The sequence below is a fragment of the Trachurus japonicus genome, chromosome 8, assembly GCF_045865225.1.
Source record: "Trachurus japonicus isolate A0001 chromosome 8, Traja_1.0".
NCBI lineage: Eukaryota > Metazoa > Chordata > Actinopteri > Carangiformes > Carangidae > Trachurus > Trachurus japonicus.
In genome coordinates this window covers 33,396,338-33,416,744 of record NC_140914.1, presented here as the reverse complement: position 1 = coordinate 33,416,744, position 20,407 = coordinate 33,396,338, and the positions used below count along the sequence as shown (strand labels likewise).

General features: G+C 42.6%; 1 protein-coding gene across 2 annotated transcripts in view; it reads right to left on the bottom strand.

The window, feature by feature from the left end:
* Window positions 1–15,407, bottom strand: part of LOC146983872 (neurabin-2-like) — an 81,364-nt gene extending 65,957 nt beyond the window's left edge. Inside the window, exons 1-2 of one of the 2 annotated variants that reach the window (XM_085785240.1) lie at window positions 15,271–15,407; window positions 1,031–1,426 (exon numbers count right to left, since the gene is read on the bottom strand). In XM_085785240.1, the coding sequence (XP_085641366.1) occupies window positions 1,031–1,340 (310 nt within the window). In that variant the 5' untranslated portion in view covers window positions 1,341–1,426; window positions 15,271–15,407. Of the gene's footprint in view, window positions 1–1,030; window positions 1,427–9,651; window positions 9,774–15,270 lie in introns of those variants that run through there. The other variant, XM_085785241.1, reaches the window with a different exon arrangement.
* Between the last annotated feature and the right edge of the window lie 5,000 nt (window positions 15,408–20,407).

Genomic DNA, 20,407 nt, shown 5'->3' with positions numbered 1-20,407 from the left:
TTTAATTATTTTGTGGTAAATTAGCTAACACACTTAACAGAGCATCCAGATAGGCTCAGGTTTATCATCGCAGGAGATCAAGACTTTACTTGGCAACAGGTAGGTGGTTGTATCACAGGTGAATCTGGTTGATGGTGCTGCTAACTTAAACAAATGGAATGAGCAGAACAGAGTGATGGACCTGTGACACAGTACACCACAAGATGCTTAGTCTTAGAATAAAAAAAGACACAAGACTCTTCCAAAGGTTGACACAGCAGGTCTTGCTGTGTCTCGTTATGTTTGCAGAGCCGTGATTGGACAATCATTTGTTTGGAGAAGGGTTTAAGCAAATGATTGATTCCAAGCATAGCAAAGCTACAAGCCTCCTGCAAGTCTGAACATTGAAAATGTGTGTGGGTGTGTAAAGCCTTTAAAGGGATAGGTCAACAATTTGGAAAATTGGCCATAATCCCTATAGTTTTAGGAGTAGGTTATGTAGGTTAATGGGAATTCTTGGTTTCCCAGGATGGAGTTGCTTTCGAGGTAAATTCATGCAAAACCGCTGATGTGCCTTCCCGTCGGGGGCAGTTTTTCGTCAAGCAGTCTCTGCATTTACCTCGAAAACAACTCTGACTCATAACGTTCCGTTATTATTATCCGTTATATATTTGATGAGTTTGATGAGGGAAACCATGAAATCCCATTAGCCTCCGTAGCGTAGCTCTGAGCAGCTCGCGGCTCTGCTCCGCCGTTCTAAAAAATAATTTGCACCAACAATTAAAGCAGAAGTAAGCGATCCGGTAGTTTTGGCTAACTTCTTGTCAGCCGATGGAATTAGCCCTCGTCATGGATCTATTGGTCCTTGTCCCTACGTCACCACATTCACGCGCATCCCTTGGCTGCACACACAGAGAGAACCGCCCCTTTCTGCCGTTCTCTCTCCTCATTGGATAAAGGTTGTAGGATACAAGGAAAGTTTTCTCCTCGGCTTACAGCAGAGCAGAGTGTCTTTCACAAAGATTGGACCGACGCGGCGGCGGCACCTCACCGATCATTTTGGTTCCGTCCTCCTCGTCACCAGGAGACTGCATCTGCATGAACATGTTCTTGATGCGGTGAACGTTTGATCCGTATTTCCGGCCCCTCCCGGTGGGACGGGGCAGCGGAGCGGGCTTCAAGGCGGGCTCGGTGCCTCCGTTGGCGGCATTGTTGAGGTGGTCGGTGGCCTTCTTCAGCGCCGCCAGACCCGCCTCGTAGGCGTTGCGGTGGGGCGAGGGGCTCCGCAGGTTGGAGCTCCCGCTGGTCCCGCCCGACGCCCCGTTGCTACCCGTGGCCGACGGGGGCTCAGTCTTCATCATGTTTGGCGAATCAGATCCTCCCTGATGAACAGCTGGTCAGCAGGGATGAGGACAGCAGCATCCTGGAGCTGTTTGACATTCACCTGCTGAATCACAGAGAGAGACACATCCATTGTGATCAGTCATTTCATATGATATCTAATCAATGATAATATTCGCCTTTAATCACAAGCATCTTCTAGCTCAGGGGTTCCCAAACTTTTCAGACCCCCAAAATAACGGTGCCATAGACTGACGACCAGGGGCGTAGCACCAAATTCTGGGCCCTGTACACTCATAATGTCAGTGGGCCCCTATCCATGCCAGTGCACGAAGCGCAGAGTTGTTTTTGAGGTAAATTTATTCAAAGCTGCCAAAGCGCGTTTCCGTCAGGGGCAGTTTTTCGGCAAGCAATCTCTTTTCGGCACTATACTGGCTTTGCATTTACCTTGAAAACAACTTGTAACGTTCCGTTATTATCTCATATCATATCTCCGCCGATCTAAAAATAGCTTGCACTGACAGTAAAGGGTAACAAATCTACTCCTAAAACTATAGAGATTATGGCATTGGCACGTATGGCACATTTGCCAAAATGTTGAACTATCCCTTTAACAGTTGCTTCCCCTAATTCTGCCTTCTTTCTTTTTCTGACCCCGATTTGACCCCGATTTATGTGTTTTGGGTGGCATGATGAAAGCTAGCCTCATTCAATCTGGGCTCACTGACGTTAGACTTGTTGCTGGCCGCTGTCTATGGGCGGACTAAACCATTTTACGCCTCCAAGAGGGGGCCCCCAGAATGTCTTGTGATGTTAGCAATTTGAAATAAATTATGACACCAATTAATTGGGGGGGCCCAATTAATTCGAAATAAAAACATCACACAAAAAAATAATAATTTCAGGATTTTCATGGGCCCTCTCCCTACTCAGGCCCTGGGTAGTCAGATCCCCTTTTCCCCCCACTATACCATGCCCATGCTGACGACCCCCACTATCACTGACGGTGACATACACACAGAGCATACACACAAACAGGCGTATCCAAACACGGGCATAAAAGAACAGAACAGCCTTACAACAAGGATATGGTTTTACATAGGCTATAGCTACAGCAGAATACCTCAGTCCAAGTAATATCCATCTAACTTACAAGTGAACATTGTTGCTATCATGTGCAAACTTGATTTTGACAAATTACTTTAGAAGAAGGCTATCTCAAAGTAATATCCATAAACCATAGTACTGAGTAAACATGTTAACATTGCTGCTGTGCAAATTTACATTTTGGGAAATTTTTTTCAGCATTGATCTTTCCTAATGACATTGGTTTCATTTTGGAGACGGCCACTTGAGGGAAAATTTATTTGCATGGTTTTATTTTTAATTTTAACTACTACTATTTTCAAATGTTATTTGCTTTCTGGAAATCAGCTTGTGGCCCCACTCTCGGTGCCTCGCGAACCCCCGGTTCCGACGCCCACTTTGGGAACCCGTTCTAGGTAAATAACTACCTTATAAATGATAGAGAAGAGAAGAGAAGAGAAGAGAAGAGAAGAGAAGAGAAGAGAAGAGAAGAGAAGAGAAGAGGAGTTGTTTGCTGTTTGGAGTCAGAGGTCACACTAACACAAGCTGGAGCTTGAGATAGATAATGGTTGGAACCAACTTGTTCAAACCAGTGATGTTTTCTCCACAGACTGAAGCTGCTGTTCTTTGTGATGAACAAAGTGCTGCATTGACTGACACTGACCTGCAGCTCATTATCACATATCACCTCCTTCACTCCTCTGATTGGTCCAGATGATGCTCCTCTGCTGTAGTCACTGGACTACAGAGAAACAGAGCCTGTTTTTATTGTTTAGCGGCTCCAACCAGTGAATGATGAGAATTTTCAGCTTGACTAACAAGAAAAAGTCATTCATCAAAAGATAATTTGCTGAAGACTAATTTTACATCAGTGGACTAATCGATTTATTATCTAAGGTCTAGTCAGAAGAACATAAGATGCATTCAAACGTGCATTTATCTTGCAGTAATCGTGATGCTTCATGTGTTATATTGTGTGAGGTCAGTCTCTGGAGCTGCTGTTCAACTGCCTGTTTTTTAATTGACAGGGTTGATAATGAGTGTGGGACCCTGCCCCAGGGCTGACAACAACCGCTCACACTCATATTCACAACGTAGACAGAGTCACCAGTTAAGCTGCACGGCTTTGGATTACGGGAAGAGGCCAGAGTAGCACACACAGTACTAACCACTGCACCACCGCGCTGCCCCATTTTCTTTCATAATGTCCTGGGCATTTATGCATTCAACTACTGTGGAGAGTTGCCAGTTGGAGAGTAATGAGAGAGGAGAGAGAGTGGAAGGGAGGAAGGATGTGTAATACAGGTCCACAGCTGGACTGGACCCGAGGATGTTGCGGTTCACACAGTCAGCGTCTCAGACCACAGGAACATCAGGTTGTCCCATTTCAGTAAGATCTGAGGCATTAACACCAAACCTTGTAACTGCAGCTTCCCAAATGTGAATATTTGCCAGTTACATAAAAACCTTTAGTTTCTGTATGGTTGTATAAGTCGCTTCAATATGGCCAGCTGGGTTTTTTTTTTTGTCCATTTCTATTGATTAATTGCATTGACTTATCCAGAAACCAGTCGATAGATGAATCCATGATGAACATAATGGTTACTTGTACCCTGAGGGTATGAACCTGCAGCACAACAGTCAGTACGTTTACATGCAGAGCTTAATCGAGCTATGCTCAAAATTCGATTTTGGCGTCAAGTCGGACTTCTGTCCTTGTCTCAATATACATGCAACTGAAAAAAACGAATAACTGATGGGTCCGCCACCTCATGCGGCGTCACCCGTTGCTTCAGCGGGTTAATACGCCCCCTGTCCTGTTGACTTTTCTGTCACCTGGTAAAAAACTGAACAACTTATAAGCTTAATAATAAATTCTCAACTGCAGTTCCCGACCAGACGCGCCAGTCTGGGCTGGATGCGCCCTGAGAATAGGATACGGGCTTCCTTTTTCCTCTCTCTCTCTCTCTCTCTTTTTTTTTTTTTTTTTAATAAAACACTCTTGCTGGTTGCGCTGTGTGAAATGCATTGAATCGGCGCTGATGTTGGGTTTTTTTCTTTACTTTGTCGGGTTCGGGCGGCTTCTCTGCTCCACTTTGTGCCGTCTCTACGGTTGTGGAGCATGCGCACATGCATTGTCCAGTTATACTCCGACTAAGGCGTATACATGACGGAGAAAATCGAATTCCAATCGCATTATCTGGGTGTCTTAATCGGAGTTCTCAACTCCGATTTCAGTCGGACTAAGGTGTTTACATGCACTTCAGTTGTCCAGTTATAGTCGGATTAAGGCAATAATTTGTTTTTTTCAAGTGTCATGTAAACGTACTGACTGTTACAGCCTTATATGGACCACTCCAAAATGTTCTTAATACATATGGCAGCCGTTCAATTCAAGTGTCTATTGAATTCCAACACAAGCATAACTCACTTAATGAGGCACTGATTAGGCGATCACCTGAACCAAATCATATTCAATGAAGATTATAAAAACTACTGCTGCAATTAAAAACTGGGGTTATTCCATCAATGTTGATTTCTGAACTATAGGTTAAAAAATGTGTGTTGTGTTGTTTTGTTTTGTTGTGTTGTTTAAAAAATGAATATGAACTTGTTTTCTTTTGCATTATTCAAGGTCCGAAAAAACACTGGAGACTTTTTTGTTATTTTGACCAGTTGCCATTTCCTGCAAATAAATGCTCTAATGACAATATTTTTGTTTCAAACTTAAGAGAATTTTTTTTTTTTTACAGTAGTTTATAGAATAAACAAAAGTGTTAATTTTACTCAAACAAATACCTATAAATAGTAAAACCAGAGAAAACGATCATTTAAAAGTAGTCTCTTAATTTTTTCCAGAGCTGTATACTATTGAATTATCAGAAAATGAGCAACATTTTTGCCAAACATGACATCAAATAGTACCTTAACTGCCTCATTGTGTTTTTCATATCGCCCACACGGCGCTCCGGGAGCCGCCGAAATAATCCAATTAAAACGATGACGCACTGTGACCTCACATGACATGTGCGAGCCCGGCGTCGATGCTCCGAATGCCAAACTCACTTTGCAGCAAAAGCCTGTGTGTAAATACAGAACACTCCCAAGGTCCCCAGATATCAAACTGTTTTCTCATGATCACAATCTAATTAAGTGTTGCAGCTGTCAGGTCTGAGCTGCAGTAAGCACTGATGTTTTAATCAGGTTTGAATCCAAAGCTCTGCGTCTCGTCACGGCGACGCTCAAGATGTTGCCGCCACGATCTGAAGCAGACGAGTTTTAATACGCAGCGCCACATTTTCAGCAGGTTGCCATGAAAAATGTGAACACAGATTGTCGCTGCAATAATCCTATTTTAAGATTCACAGGTTTCTTTATTAAATCATGACTATTAGATAATGAGATCATCATTAAAACATAAAGTAAAGCATGTTGTGCTCCAATTAGCTGAAGCTAGAAACTCTTTGAAGTCATGCTAGCAGTTCTGTGACCAGCTCAGAAGAATAAAAGCAGTCAAACCAAAGAACATGAAGGGAGCAGTTTAAAGGGACAACGAGCAGTTTTGGAAAAGCGAAGCGTTTTCACACTACATTTTGAGCCTCCGCGCGTGTAATGTTGTTGTGCATGCAATGTTGTAGCTCGTCCAGAAGGAGGCGCTCTTCAGTTATTATTGTGTTGGTTAAGCCGGAAGAGGAAGAAATAAGGTTCAGAGAAAGACGGATAGCATGCGAGTGTAACACGGGTTTTTGCATAAGACAGACCTGCAAACTCCAGAGAGTAAAAAAGGTGACAAGGTCCGAAAAACCAAACCAACCCCCCCCCCCCCCCGGGAGAAAATTTTTGTGATTTTAATATGCAAGTTATGCTTTTTGGAGTGTTCCCAGTTAAACAGAGAGCAAATCTCTCATTAAAAAGACAGCTTTGAGAGAATAAGTACACCTCAATCAGGTGGGGTCAGCTGCAGAAAATGTTCACATTATTTGACTAAAAATTATGCATCAGTTTGGATGACCACATGACCTGTGGCTTTCAGCTTTCTATGATTATATTTAGCCTACTGTTTACAGCTGAGAATATCAGGTATTGTCCCCCCTCCATTAAATACAGTGCTGTGAAAAAGTATTTGCCCCCTTCCTGATTTCTTACTTTTTTGCAGATTTGTCACACAATGTTTTTATTTATTTGTATAATATTTTGATGGGGCAGCCATCTTGGGAAGGTTTTCACCACTGTTCCAAGCTTTCTCCATTAGTGGATAAAGGCTCTCACCATGGATCACTGGAGCCTGGATGTGAAGAGTGAAATTGAACCAGCTGAGTGTTTCCTCTACATTCATTTAGCAGTGGCGCACCGCCACAGCTAAATCCTAGCCGCCGCTGCTTCAAATTTCTTTCTTTTTTTTTAAATTGTCGCTAATCCACCACCGCCACATGCCTCCACCTTCACAGCAGAGTCCTGCACTGCACCTCGCGAGTAGCTACTAAGGTAAACTACAGATAACTATCTTGCTCAGTATCTACTCTTTGCACCCCCTCTGCACCTGGATGACAGACCACAGCCTGTTTTTCCGCAGAATCATTGAACTCAGGTGACAGAATGACAACAGACTCAGGACAGATCAGTGGTCGCTGTTGCCGGTGTTTTTTTTGTTTTTTTTTAATTAGCGGGTTTGATTCTCGTGTCGGACGTCGCGCTCAGTGCTGGTGGAAAAGAAAAAAAAACTAAAAAGTGTGTGTCAGTCCGTCGGGCTTATGATGATGTTATTGTAGCGCATACAGTAAGTTTAACAGGACATATCCTCTACTGCGCTGTAACATAAACGTGCATAAACTCCCCCTCCTCTCCGCGGCCGTCCGCTGGTGCGAGTGGGAGGAGGGGTAACGGCGATGACGGCAGCGACACCGACAACGACGAGACGGCAGAACGATCCTGTGTAGGAGCTGTCCGTGCGGTTACTTAACCAAAAGTCTCCTGAAGAAGGCCCAGGTTATCAAACTAAGAGAAATATGACCTGTGGTAGTTTGTTTGAATAGCAAAAATACATCATGACATGAAGTTGTCATGAAAAAAAAAAAGAGATGTTGATTCGGTGGAAACCCGGCTTTACAGGTGCGCGGGGGGAGGGGGGGGGCTACGGTATGCGGGGGGCAATCACGGGGGGGGAGTCTGGGGGTCTGAGCGCCACTCCTTAAAAAAATCCTAGAGGAAACACTGCAGCTTTCCAAAAAAAATAAAAAGGTTTATCAAAGTTAGTTCATGATTTAACAAGAGGGGGCAATTACTTTTTCACATAGGATCAGGTAGGTTTGCATAGCTTTTTTCCCCTTAATAAATGAAATCATAATTTAAAAAGTGCATTTTATATTTACCGTACTTCGGTCATCTTTGTCTAGGCTATTAAAAGTTGTTTGATGACTAATAACAAGTTTGAGTAAGAAATCAGGAAGGGGAAAATACTTTTTCACAGCATTGTATGTAGCCTGGGGGTTGAAAATCACAGCACATAAAATGAGTGTGTATCACGTCTTTCCACATACGTTCTTCCTTCGCCTTTCAAACGGAGCAGAACCGGTCTGACAGAACACCAGCGGTAGAAGCAGGTATGGAGCTGTGTGCCGCGAACGTGCATGAAAAAACAAGCACGGCGAATGTGCGGCGCGCCGCGTGCATAACTCGCGCCCACATTGAAAGTATGTGAGCAAAAGACGCTACAGCTGAATGGCCCCGATGCACACACACACGCGCCTGTCATCATAGTTTTCTGCGTTCCACCGATACATCAGATAACTTCCCGCGTGTCGTTTCAAAATAAAAGCTGTCCGATATGTTTATCAAGACTCTATCACCCCCCCCCCCCCCCCCCCCTTTGAAAAACTCCCCGGTTCTGCACGATTCACGTAAACGACCCAGTTGACCAGAAAAACGGCGATTATAGCCGAAAGGTGACTAGTTTGCAGGTATGATAAGAGTTACGCTGTATTCTTGTGTTTTGAAAAGCTAATTAAAAGTGTGTAAGAGTCACTTCTTTCTAAAACTTTACAGCGCGCACCATGAAATTCTTTGACCGGCGCAAGACGGACTCATGTTTTCATTCATCAAGAATTAAAGTCAGAGGTTCAAAGACGATCAGTTGCCGTCGTAGTTCCGACCATAAACGGCGATTCGGCGGCGTTATTCCCATGACTCGCCACAAAACCGAAAGTAAGGAAACGCTGGTCGGCTCGCCCAGCATTTCCACCACCACTAATAATAACAAAATAACGATAGAGACAAAACGATATTTATCGAAAATGGGCCATTAACAAGTGTGGGTAGCGGAGATTCATCCACATTAACGTGAGACTTTTTTATAACCAAATAGAAACTCCCCGTTGTCCCTTTAAGAAAATATTCTTATTCACTTTTGACTGATCACCTGTGTGCACAGTTAGCTTAGCATGGAGTTAGCCTGGCTCTGTCTGTCTGATCTCAGGCCAAACAGTGCACATGGTTGATGGTCCCTAATAAAAGAAGAATCTAACTGTCGATCACTTTAAAGTTCATCTAGAAATAAATGGTTTTGCAACTCAGATGATTACTTAATCAGATGTGGATGGAGCTAGAGACGACACATCTCGTTTTTTTTTCCAGCCGACTGTGGGATCGGCGTGAAAATTCACAGCTGAAGTGCGAAGATTCAAACTGTTTTCGGTTGATTTGTCACCATGATACAACCTGCACTTCCCTCGATTCAACTCTTTAACACAAAACAAACAGTGTCTGAAGGAGTCATGCAGTGTGCGGCCTTTTGTTGCTTCTTGGAGTCTCAACAGGCCAAATACTCACGTCAAATTTTCCACTCGGGGTTTAGACCAGAGAGAAAGAAACACACACAAAAGAGAAACGCTGCGTGATGTCATAATTAATTGATGGTGTGTTTGGTTGCTCAAACTCATAGAATCACAAATAAGTCACCACTAATTGCCCTAATGAACAGACTGGTACACAACACTGAACTTTCCAATAGATTCTGAGGTCTGTGTGTGTGTGTGTGTGTGTGTGTGTGTGTGTGTGTGTGTGTGTGTGTGTGTGTGTGTGTGTGTGTGTGTGTGTGTGTGTGTGTGTGTGTGTGTGAATGTGTGTGTGCGCATGTGTGTGTCTGGGGTTACAACCACTTCAACCATTGTGGAGAGTGAGTGGAGGGAGCATGTACAAGACCACATTATAAACCATCACAGGACAATTTAGCATTTATCATAGACTTACAAGGGACAGTGGTCAAAGTCAGGCAGCAGCAAAGAGGCTCTGATATATTGTCTCTACTGCAGAGGCCAAAAAACACTGGGTCCTACATTTCCCACAATACTTCATGTCTTCTGTAGAGACTCCCTGTCTGGTTAAAAGAAAGAAAAATCGGAATTAATGAGCGTTTCCGTCCATTAGCGTTACTTCCAGTTGGGGGCCATTAAAACCACTGCAGAAGAAGATGATGTGATTACAGGGAGCAGCGGCCGGAGCTCCAAGTAGAAAATCACTTCACACATATCTGACATTTTCATCTGCTGCCATTTTTCATCTCCCCAGCGGAGAGTTGAGTGACAGAGAAACAGGTCACATGATGACTCATGCCTATCACAAATGATCCACATCTGTTTCCTTTACAATTTGTCAGATGTGGTTTTGTTTTTTTTATATACACAAACATTTACACCTCCTGTTACACATCCTGTATTGAAAACATGAGGATAGAAGTAATGCACTAACTGATGAACTTAGAGGTTTTTTCCTCAGATGTTATGAAGCTCTCCTTACAGCCACACAGAAGAGGAGGGCACCCTTAAAGGGATAGTTCAACATTTTGGCAAACTGGCCCATTGCCATAATCCCTATAGTCATAGCAGCAGGTTTGTTACCTTTAATTGTCGGTGCAAGCTATTTTTAGAACGGCGGAGCAGAGCCGCGAGCTGCTCAGAGCTACGCTATGGAGGCTATTGGGATTTCTTGGTTTCTCTCATCAAACTCATCAAATACACAATCCAACAACTCCAAAACGCTCTGGTGGACAAGTTGTGACCTGCACATTCACCACGCTATGACATAACACAACGTTACCAGACAGAGTTGTTTTAGAGGTGAATTCATGCAAGCCGCTGATGCGCGTTCCCGTCGGGGGCAGTTTTTCAGCAAGCAGTCTCTGTAGGCTATTTACCTCGAAAACAACTCAGTCTGGTAACGTTGTGTTATTATCTCATAGCGTGGTGAATGTGCAGGTCACAACTTGTCCACCAGAGCGTTGTGGAGTTGTTGGATTGTGTATTTGATGAGTTTGATGAGGGAAACCAAGAAATCCCATTAACCTCCGTAGTGTAGCTCTGAGCAGCTCACGGCTCTGCTCCGCCGTTCTAAAAATAGCTTGCACCAACTCCTAAAACTATAGGGATTATGGCAATGGGCCAATTTGCCAAAATGTTGAACTATCCCTTTAAATATAATGTTTTAAATGAAGTAGTAATTTAGCTACAGTTTTTCTCATTATTAACTCATCTGACAATCAATTCAATTTGGGCCCACAAATCTAACAACATATCAAAATATAACTCTTATTTGTTCAAAACTCTTCAAATAATAGTTTTATCTCTTTCTGACAACTGACAACACAGAATCATGCATGTGAACACAGACGGGGTGAAACATGCTGGATCATGTCGCTGTCTCTCTGGCAGTCGGCCTATATGTCCATGGCAACGCCAACAAACTGGATGATGTTGACAGGACGTTGCATTGTTTACAGAATGATATTGTGCTAAAGGGTGTAAGAATAAAATAAAGACTGTTGTAAACAGCGCTGGGCTGGAGGGTATCCTGGGTAACGTAAGAAAGGGTCGATTATGGACGCACACACACTGACTCCTGATGGCACACTGCTGACCAACACAACACATACACCCAAACACACACACCAGCTCCGACCACAGTGTGTCTTGTGACCCTGTGTTGCCAAATAGTAGATTCTCACACACTGATCATGTGAACTTAAGTGAGCAAATCCAATGTAAGGCAAATAACCTTCACAGACGTCCTCACAAACACACACAGACACACAGACACAAGCTAACTCAGCTCCTTTTTCCTGTTATTGTTAAGATGAAGCTGGTGGTTCCTCATCTAACTGATAAACACAACCTGACACAAACCTGGAAAACAACACACAGACAGACAAACAGATCTGACTCCATCTGACCCACAACCCCACAATAACCTGCTGGGCTGTCCTGCTGCTGCTACCAGCAGCTAAATACAATCCCAGCATAAGCCCAGATTTCATTTCATCTTTCCAAGAACACCCTCCTCTCCCTGCCACTACCCCTAATCCCTTGCGGTTTGCAGTTGCTTCCTGTCATTCGGCCTCGCTCCTAACTGAGCTGTGCTTCTCCTGTCTGGATGAAGATGTTTATTATAAGCACCTCTGTGTTTCTCTTTTGTTTGCATGGTGCTCACAGTTGTAGAGGACTGCTAGCCTGTCACTGATTTGGCTCGGTTCCTCTGCTCCGCCTCTGTCGCTGCACTTCCCTATTATCACTTCTGTCCGTGCACACGCTCGTCTGTCCACTAACTACATCCCTGTGCATTGTATTCAGGCGCAGCCTCCAGACAGGGCCGTTGCTAGGAATTCTGGGCCCCCTGACTTTTCCACTTTTTTTCATAGACTAGATAGATAGATAGATAGATAGATAGATAGATAGATAGATAGATAGATAGATAGATAGATAGATAGATAGATAGATAGATAGATAGATAAGTTTATTGGTCACATGCAAAGCTAAAACCAAGGTTAAAAAACAGTGCAGTGAAATGCAAAAAAACCAAGCTCTCGACTGTACCAATGAAACACAAAAGTAAAAGTATATATATATATATATATATATATATATATATATATATCATACCCTCACACACACACACACACACACACACACACACACACACTTGTATGTATGTTGTATGTATTATCATTTCTTATTTAGCCTACTTTGTTTTGATGCTAATGCAGCATTACTATGAGTATCAGTCAGGGTCTTATGCAGAATAATTCAGTCATACAAAGATTATTCTACTGGGGTTTTTGTGGGCCCTGCTGGGTGCTGGGCCCCTAGAATTATCATCACCTTTCTTCCCTATACAACGGCCCTGCCTCCAGATGAGGAGCAGAACTATGCCTTCCTCCTCCTCCTCCTACCATGTTCTACACTCACTGGCCCTCATTTATTAAACTTGCGTACACCAAAAAAATGGGTGTACACCAAATTCACCGCAAGGATCGGCATTTATTAATCTGAGCGTGAGCGTACGGTACGCACAAATCTCACGCCAGCTCTGACTCTGACCAGGTGTACGCACATTTGGAACCAGCTTAGAACATGCAGGAAGGAGTGCTGCTGTGTCAGAATGATTATTAAACCATAGTCTAATAACGCAGCGATGTGGACCACATTGTTGTTGTTTATATTGATAAAAAGTTAAAAAGTAGCCAAAAAAAAAAAAAAGAAACGATAAAACCAAGTCCGTGTTGAAACTCGAGTTTTATTTTGGGCAACTGAGATGAATTAAAAACCACGACGTGACAGATGCTCGTTAATCAGCTGTGTAAACAGAAACAGTCAATGACAGACAGACCTGTTATTGTAGATCACACACACAAACTTCCAACATCTCCTGCACCAGAGCATGACCGGACGGCTCCTCAGTCTCTCTCTCTGCCGGACACCGGAGCCGGCGAGGGGGGGGGCGGGGGGGCGGCTCCGCTACCTGTCCATGTGCAGCTGATCTCCGCGGCGGAGTGTTTTTCTTTTCTTTTTTTCCCCGTCACCGGGACCGGTCAGCGGGACATCGGGCCGGTGTTTCACATCCCTCCATCAGCCGAACCATGCCAGCGGTACTGATGGTTATAAAGTTGCGTTCGCAGCAGTAATATGCCTATGATTTCTCCTCAATCACTTGTGTTTAGTAAACTGCAGGAGCATTTCATGAGGTCGCTGGGTTTCCTGACGTGGTCGGTGACATGTGCGTCTGCAGCCTCCATCCACCGGGATGACGCTTATCAATCACAAAACCTATCAATCTATCAATGTCCAGATATTTAATGTTGCCGCCCTCTCCCTGTTCAACGCGGTAACGCCAGTAAAGTCCCTCTTCTTGGCCGTCTTCCGTGTCTCCATGTCGTAAAAGGGGCAGGGCGACGCCTCTAAAGCAGGAATATATCGGGGCGTGACATTTAAATGACGCTCGTTTTCAGCCGCCGGATTTATCACCACCACGCCGGTTCTACGCCAAAATCAGCAGCGTACACACTTTTAGTAAATCACACGTGACACTTGCCGTACACTGATATTTACACCAGAATCTACACCAGATCCTGTGCAAGTTTGATAAATGAGGGCCACTGTCTCTGTCAGGTGGAGACACACTCAAATAAATACATCCCAGCAGAAACACAGCTGGCCTGCCTGCACCAGTCATCAGATGACTGTTGACTTCAGATCTATTGATGGGAGGTCCCTGATCAGCCGCTCCCTTCACTAAACACAGGCTACACACCACACACACACATGCCATGTGAAGGTGTATTCACTTCAGTGTAGTATGGCAACAATGACCTTGCTTCATCACATCCTGTTGTAACACAGAGGACTGGAGTTCCGTGCAACCAGGCTGCACATCTGTCTTTGTTTGTGTGTGCATATTCAATGTGGCCAGCAGCACGTGACCTCCCCCCTACTGCAGCCACTGGTGTATAGTGTGTTCTCATACACTGGCATGGTTCATGCGCCGTCCATACAGACATGAGTAATAATAAGAAGTCCTAAACTCATCCATGCCTGCACAGCATCTCTGCATCACTGCCGCTCTATGTGCGTCACAACAGAAGCTACATTATGACAACTACAATGACTCCATGCATCCACACCACAATCCCTGCATCTGTGCAGGAGACTCCCAGCCAGCCAGCCTCGGCCTAGTGCAAAGCTTCATTCTGGCAGACACACTGCTGCTGCTGCTGCTGCTGGCTAGACACAGGCATTGTTGGCCAACCCGACGTCTGCTGCTCGCTCCGAACTCCCATCTGAAAACCCTCTTTTTTTTTTCTTTTTTTTTAATGGCGCTGCTTTTCTCTCATCATACATTCATTGATAAATAAACATTTCCCAGCCGCTTCGAATCAAGACGTGACTCTGATTAATTCAGCGTGCATGCAAAACACACAGCAGCCTTTACTACATGTCAGCTATCACCGCTGGCTGCCGAGCCGAGCCGAGCTGTCCCTCTGTTCCACTCAACGTCACACTCACGCTGGAGCCGCGCGCTCCCACATCTAAAAATGAGATTTGATTCAAATGGAGGAAAGTTAACGGAACCAGTCCTACGCCGAATTCACAGGTGGAGCTCGACGAATCCAAATCAGCCAGAGTTCACCCCCACCGAGGTGTTTACCTCCGCAGGTGAGCGCCGACGCTTCAAACACACACGTTTTGCTAAAGGAGTTCAGCGTGACGTTCTTTCTGGAAACGTCAAGTCGGCGCTCGAGGACTCCGGATGTGTTTTTTCCCCCTCTCTCCCCTGTATGTCGTTAATATCCAAGCACATACGGACCGGTAGAGCAGGGCTGTCTGCTGGGAACGTGTCACCGGCCGGTTGACGGTGTAAAGGCCCCGCGGTGCTGCTGGCTGACTGACTGACTGCTGCGCTGCGCTGCGTCGCTTCCTTCCTGCAGCCTCTCCTCTCTGCTCTGCTCTGCTCTCTGACAGACTAAACCAACGGACTCGTTTTAAACAGTCAGCAATCCGGGGGGGCCACCGGAGGCCCCCGTGCCGCCCCCATCACTCATACCTTTTCTGTTGTTGCAGTCGGTCGGAAAGCAGCCCCCCCGGTGCCCGTTAGGATCCGCGGTGGAGACGGTCCATTGTCCTCTGCTGCTCCTGCGAGTGAACAGACTGAGAGCGCCTGCCCCCCTCCCCTCCCCTCACCTCATCTGCTCCTCCCTCTCCTCCACCTCCTCCCCCCTCTCATCATCTGTTTTCCTCCATCCCCTCTCTCCTCTCCTCACCTCTACTCCTCTGCGTCCTTTCCCTCACCTCTCTCCCTCCTCTTTTCCTCTTCTATCTCTCATGGTCTCCTCCTTTTTCTTTCTTCCACCTTTCTTTCCGTACCTTTTTCCCTCCGCCTCACTCAGTCTTCATACACCCTCTCCATCATCTGATTCTCCCTCCTCTTTACACCCCCCCCCCCCATTAGAAGCTGCTCTCCCTTGAATAGACCCATATTCAGATGATTTTGAACATTTTTACCCGATGTTGATCCACAGACTGAGACACTGAGGTGTCATTTACTCTCATTATGTCAATTAACCAGCAGCAGTGAATTGACCTCACATAACAAACATCCTGTGACTCACTGTCTGGACTCACTGTCCACCAGTGTTGGTGTCTCTCTGACTTTTTTACAAGGTGTTCGGCAAAAAAAAAGAGAGAAAAAAAGAAGACAACTCAGTGCAAGTGGCCTTTTAGGTAGCACAACGTGGAGAGGAGGCGACCTCTGCTGGTTAAAGCAGCTAAGAGCACATGGTTTTTATTTATTATTATTTTTTTTTTATTGAATAGATTTTACAAAACCAACAAGGTATACGTTCCTGTGCAACAGCACATCAAAAAGTACAAAGGGACAGCACAACAATACAGCAATATATAGAATACAGCTTGAAAATAACAAAATAATAACACTACTGTAGTAGTAAGAAGAATAAATAAATAAAAATAAGTCAGCGATAGGTACGACAAGGATGATACATAAAATAAAATAATAATAATAATAATTTCAAAAAAGAAAAAAAAAAAGACATTAATAAAGGGTTAGTCAGAGGTTTCGGGGAAATACTTTTCATAATTGTCCAGTAATGTATTGCTTTTTTTGTTGTTGATCAAATAGAGAGATTTAAACAGGGAGTTTAGTTCAAGTAAAAAAGGAGCAAATTTAGGTACAGAATTAGCGAATTTTTGTTTGTGAATAAAGAACTTTGCGTAAATGATGATAAAATTCATCAGGTGTTCAAGAGCGCGATCTTCTGGATTAATGTAGTAACAAATGATATCTTTAAAGGTAAGTGAGTAGACAGAGTTAGCAGCACCAAAAAAATGAGATCCAAGATCACACCAAAACTTCCTTGACACATCACAGTGAAAAAACAAATGTGAAGAAGTTTCTATGTTGCTATTACAAAAAGTGCAGGCGTCATTCACATCTGTAAATCTTGCAATAATAGAGTTGACAGGGTATATATTATGTAAAATTTTGAAATGTACTTCTTTTGCTTTATTTGAAATGCAATATTTATATGGGAGGAGCCAGGCCCTTCTCCAGTTTATGTCCTCAATATGAGATCTCCAAAAAAACTTTCCTCTAGGTATAACACTATTCTTTCTTTGAAAACACTGGCGTATATGCTTGTTATTACATTTTTTGTCTGTTAGTTCTATTCCATCTATCATCAGTATAGGTAAAGCCTTCGTAAAATTACTGTAACTGCTAAGAGCACATGGTACATCTCCACTGCTGCAGCTGTGCAGGTAACTGGATGAAGATAATAGAGTGGTTCTCAAACTTTTCTGCACCGAGGACCCCCAAAGTGACATAAATTAGACCACAGACCCCCATTGGACAACATTTTGAACAGAAATGCACAAATATTTGTTCTGGGACCGAACAACGTTACTTTATTTTAGTCAATGTAGGTTCAAATTACTGCTAATGGCATGAATTTTGGAAAAATTAAAAGAAATTTCTAGAAAAAAATTTTGGTAACAATTTGAGAAAAAGTTTGGTCCTTGAACCCTCTCAAGGACCCCTGGGGGTCCCCGGACCCCACTTTGAGAACCACTGCACTAATATACAAAGGAATACAGGAAACAAAACTAGTTGTAACTCAAGCACATCAAACCACTGCCAGTGTTGACAACAGTCACTGTGAAACATTAAAGGAACACTTCAATACTAAAGGCGGCGGCAGCTCACTGTCTACAGCACGAGGAGCCTGGTTGTTTGTGACAACACCACTTTTAGAAAAATTGATCAAACTAATGTTGTTGTGGGGTTTTCACAAATGTATTCAATCTGTGTTTTCATTAATGACAACACCCAAATATTTTCTGTCTGACTGCATAGTAGGTGTCAGTGTCATGAAAGAAGCTCTGGATGTAGCCCACACTACTGCAGAAACATGCAACAGGATCAGTTTATTTTTCATGAGAAGCTTCTGAGAAAACCCTAATGATGTCATAGTCCAGTAATTTTAGGCCAAAAAAGGGGTCAGCGTTGAACAAATTGCAACAGAAGCAAACTCAACTGATTTTGTATCCTCAACATGTCCTGAATGAGGGGGGAAAAAGCCCAGAAGAATCCCATTAGGGGAAATTTTCGAAAAAGACCCAAATATATCCCATTTACGCCTATTCATTATTTTTCTCACGTGAATAGGGTAAAATTTTTAACCTTTAGATATCTCCATGAAAATTACTGAGTTGATTACTTACATTAAGACAAACAAAAAATGTATTACAAGTTTTTTTAAATTCTTTGTTAACATGAGCAAATTTGCATAAATTTGCACAAATTCCACTGTTTTGACAGCACATGTATATATAAAGGTGTTGTGGTGGTAAAATTGGAATGAGTTGACTCCATCGGTCAGCCGACAAGAAATCACTTTAAATTTCAAGATGACTGCAATTTTTGTGCATAATCCAATTATGTATGGCTAATTTGCATACGTACAAGCCTAAATGGGTTCCATTCAGACATTAATATTACGTTTTTTAACTGTAATATGTTAACAAGACTGAACAAGACATTTTCACCTGCTATACCCAATGTTTAGATCAGGTGTTGGTATGTATGCAAATTAGCCATACGTAATATCATACCTGCTCTACTAAGGATGTGGCTATCTTGAAAAATTGCAGTCATCTTGAAATTTAAAGTGGTTTCTTGTTGGTTGACCGATGGAGTCAACTCATTCCAATTTTCAAGCTGGTACCACCACAGCACCTTGATGTGCCGTCAAAATGGTGGACTTTATGCAAATTTATGCAAATGTGCTCATGTTAACATAGAATTTCAAAATACTTGTAATACATTTTTTGTTTGTCTTAATGTTAAGTAATCAACTCAGTAATTTTCAGGAGATATCTAAAGGTTAAAAATTTTACCCTATTCACGTGAGAAAAATAATTAATAGGCGTAAATGGGATATATTTGGGTCTTTTTCGAAACTTGACCCTGATGGGATTCTTCTGGCCTTTTTTTTCCCTCACTCAGGACATGTTGAGGATACAAAATCAGTTGAGTTTGCTACTGTTGCAATTTGTTCAACCTTTTTTCATAAAATGACTGGACTATCATTAGGATTTTCAGTTTAGGGATGGAAACTGCAAATTTTGTAACAGCATGTGCTCTAGATTAAACTCTAAAGTGAGTTTGAAGGGGGTTTATATTCAGGGGGCTTTACTGAGTTGTTTTATGGAAAATCTAGGCTAAAATTTGATGAATCCTTTTTCAGTGTGCTGTTTCAGTTACTTGATATTTATGTATGTTCGACTTAACTGTGTTTTATGACACAATTAGACAACATCATTTCATTCTCCATATGAACACAAAACATTTACAACCATATCAACTGGATTTCACTAGGCCCTTTAAAAACCACTGACTTATTGTACTGTGAAACTTTTCACCGGAGGTGGTAGTATGTTATTGCGTCTTGCTAAAAGCTAATTAACTGACCAGTGTTCACAGTGAAGAACTAAGAACTACACCAATGAATTACATTTGTTGCAACATACAGGATTAATGTCAGACAAAGTATTATATTGAATATTCATTCATGTAAGTATTATAATTAACAAAACTCATAAGAGTGGTATTACTGTATTCAATTGTGTCGGATGTAGAGCGATACCTGCTGTAAATGTTCACATGACTCAAATCAGATACAATATATATACGGTAACATAATTTAAAAAATAGTCAAAAAAAAGTCAGCAAACACTTAGACTATAGGACCCATACAAATCTCAATATGGATTATTATTAGTGACTAAATCATCAATCAATATTAAATATTAACTGTAATGTTAGTATGCAGTAATTGTGTACAGTATTTAAACTTGCACCATGTCATCATTTTTAATACACAAACCTTTGTACAGATGTCCAGCATGAGTAGAATTGTGTGTTTTTCATACAGTAGTTATCAGGAATGCCACATAGGCAACTAATTTAACTGTTATTACTTGGAATGTAACTGTAACAGACAGAGCAAACATGGATACTAGTAGCAAAGCTAAAAGTAAACAGCTTAAAGTTCAATCTTGACTTAAAGGGATAGTAGCATTTTTTTTAAAGTGGGGTTGTATGATCTACAAATAGCCCCTATTAGGCCGCAAAAATAGGCCGTTTCTCTGGGTCCATTCACAACACTGTATGTTGTAAATCTCTGGGCAGGGCTATGGGCTGGCGTTGCTAACGGGAGGAGTGCAGAGAGTCTTCTACTGCAATTAAAGTACTTAGGGGCTATTTGTAGATCATACAACCCCACTTTAAAAAAATGCTAACCCTTTAATGTAGCTCAGCTGGCTTTTAAAAACTTTTAACAAACTAACAAATGTAACTGCTGTGCTCAAAAAAAATAATATTGGTTTTCATTCTATATACCTACTTCTTTTTTATACTCCTTTTTCATTTTATTGTGTGACATCAATTACCCAAACTATTTAAATATAATATCATGTTTGACATTTCTCATTTCATTGAACTCTTAGTCATGGTAAAATGATCCTCTATTAAGAAAATGATGGATGACTATGAGCAGAATGGGCCGTATTCACAAAGCATTCACAAAGCATTTTATCTCCGCTCCACTTTTTTTTTTTTTTTTTTGCCGTCAGGTCCGACGGGGCTTTTTAGATTGCTTCGA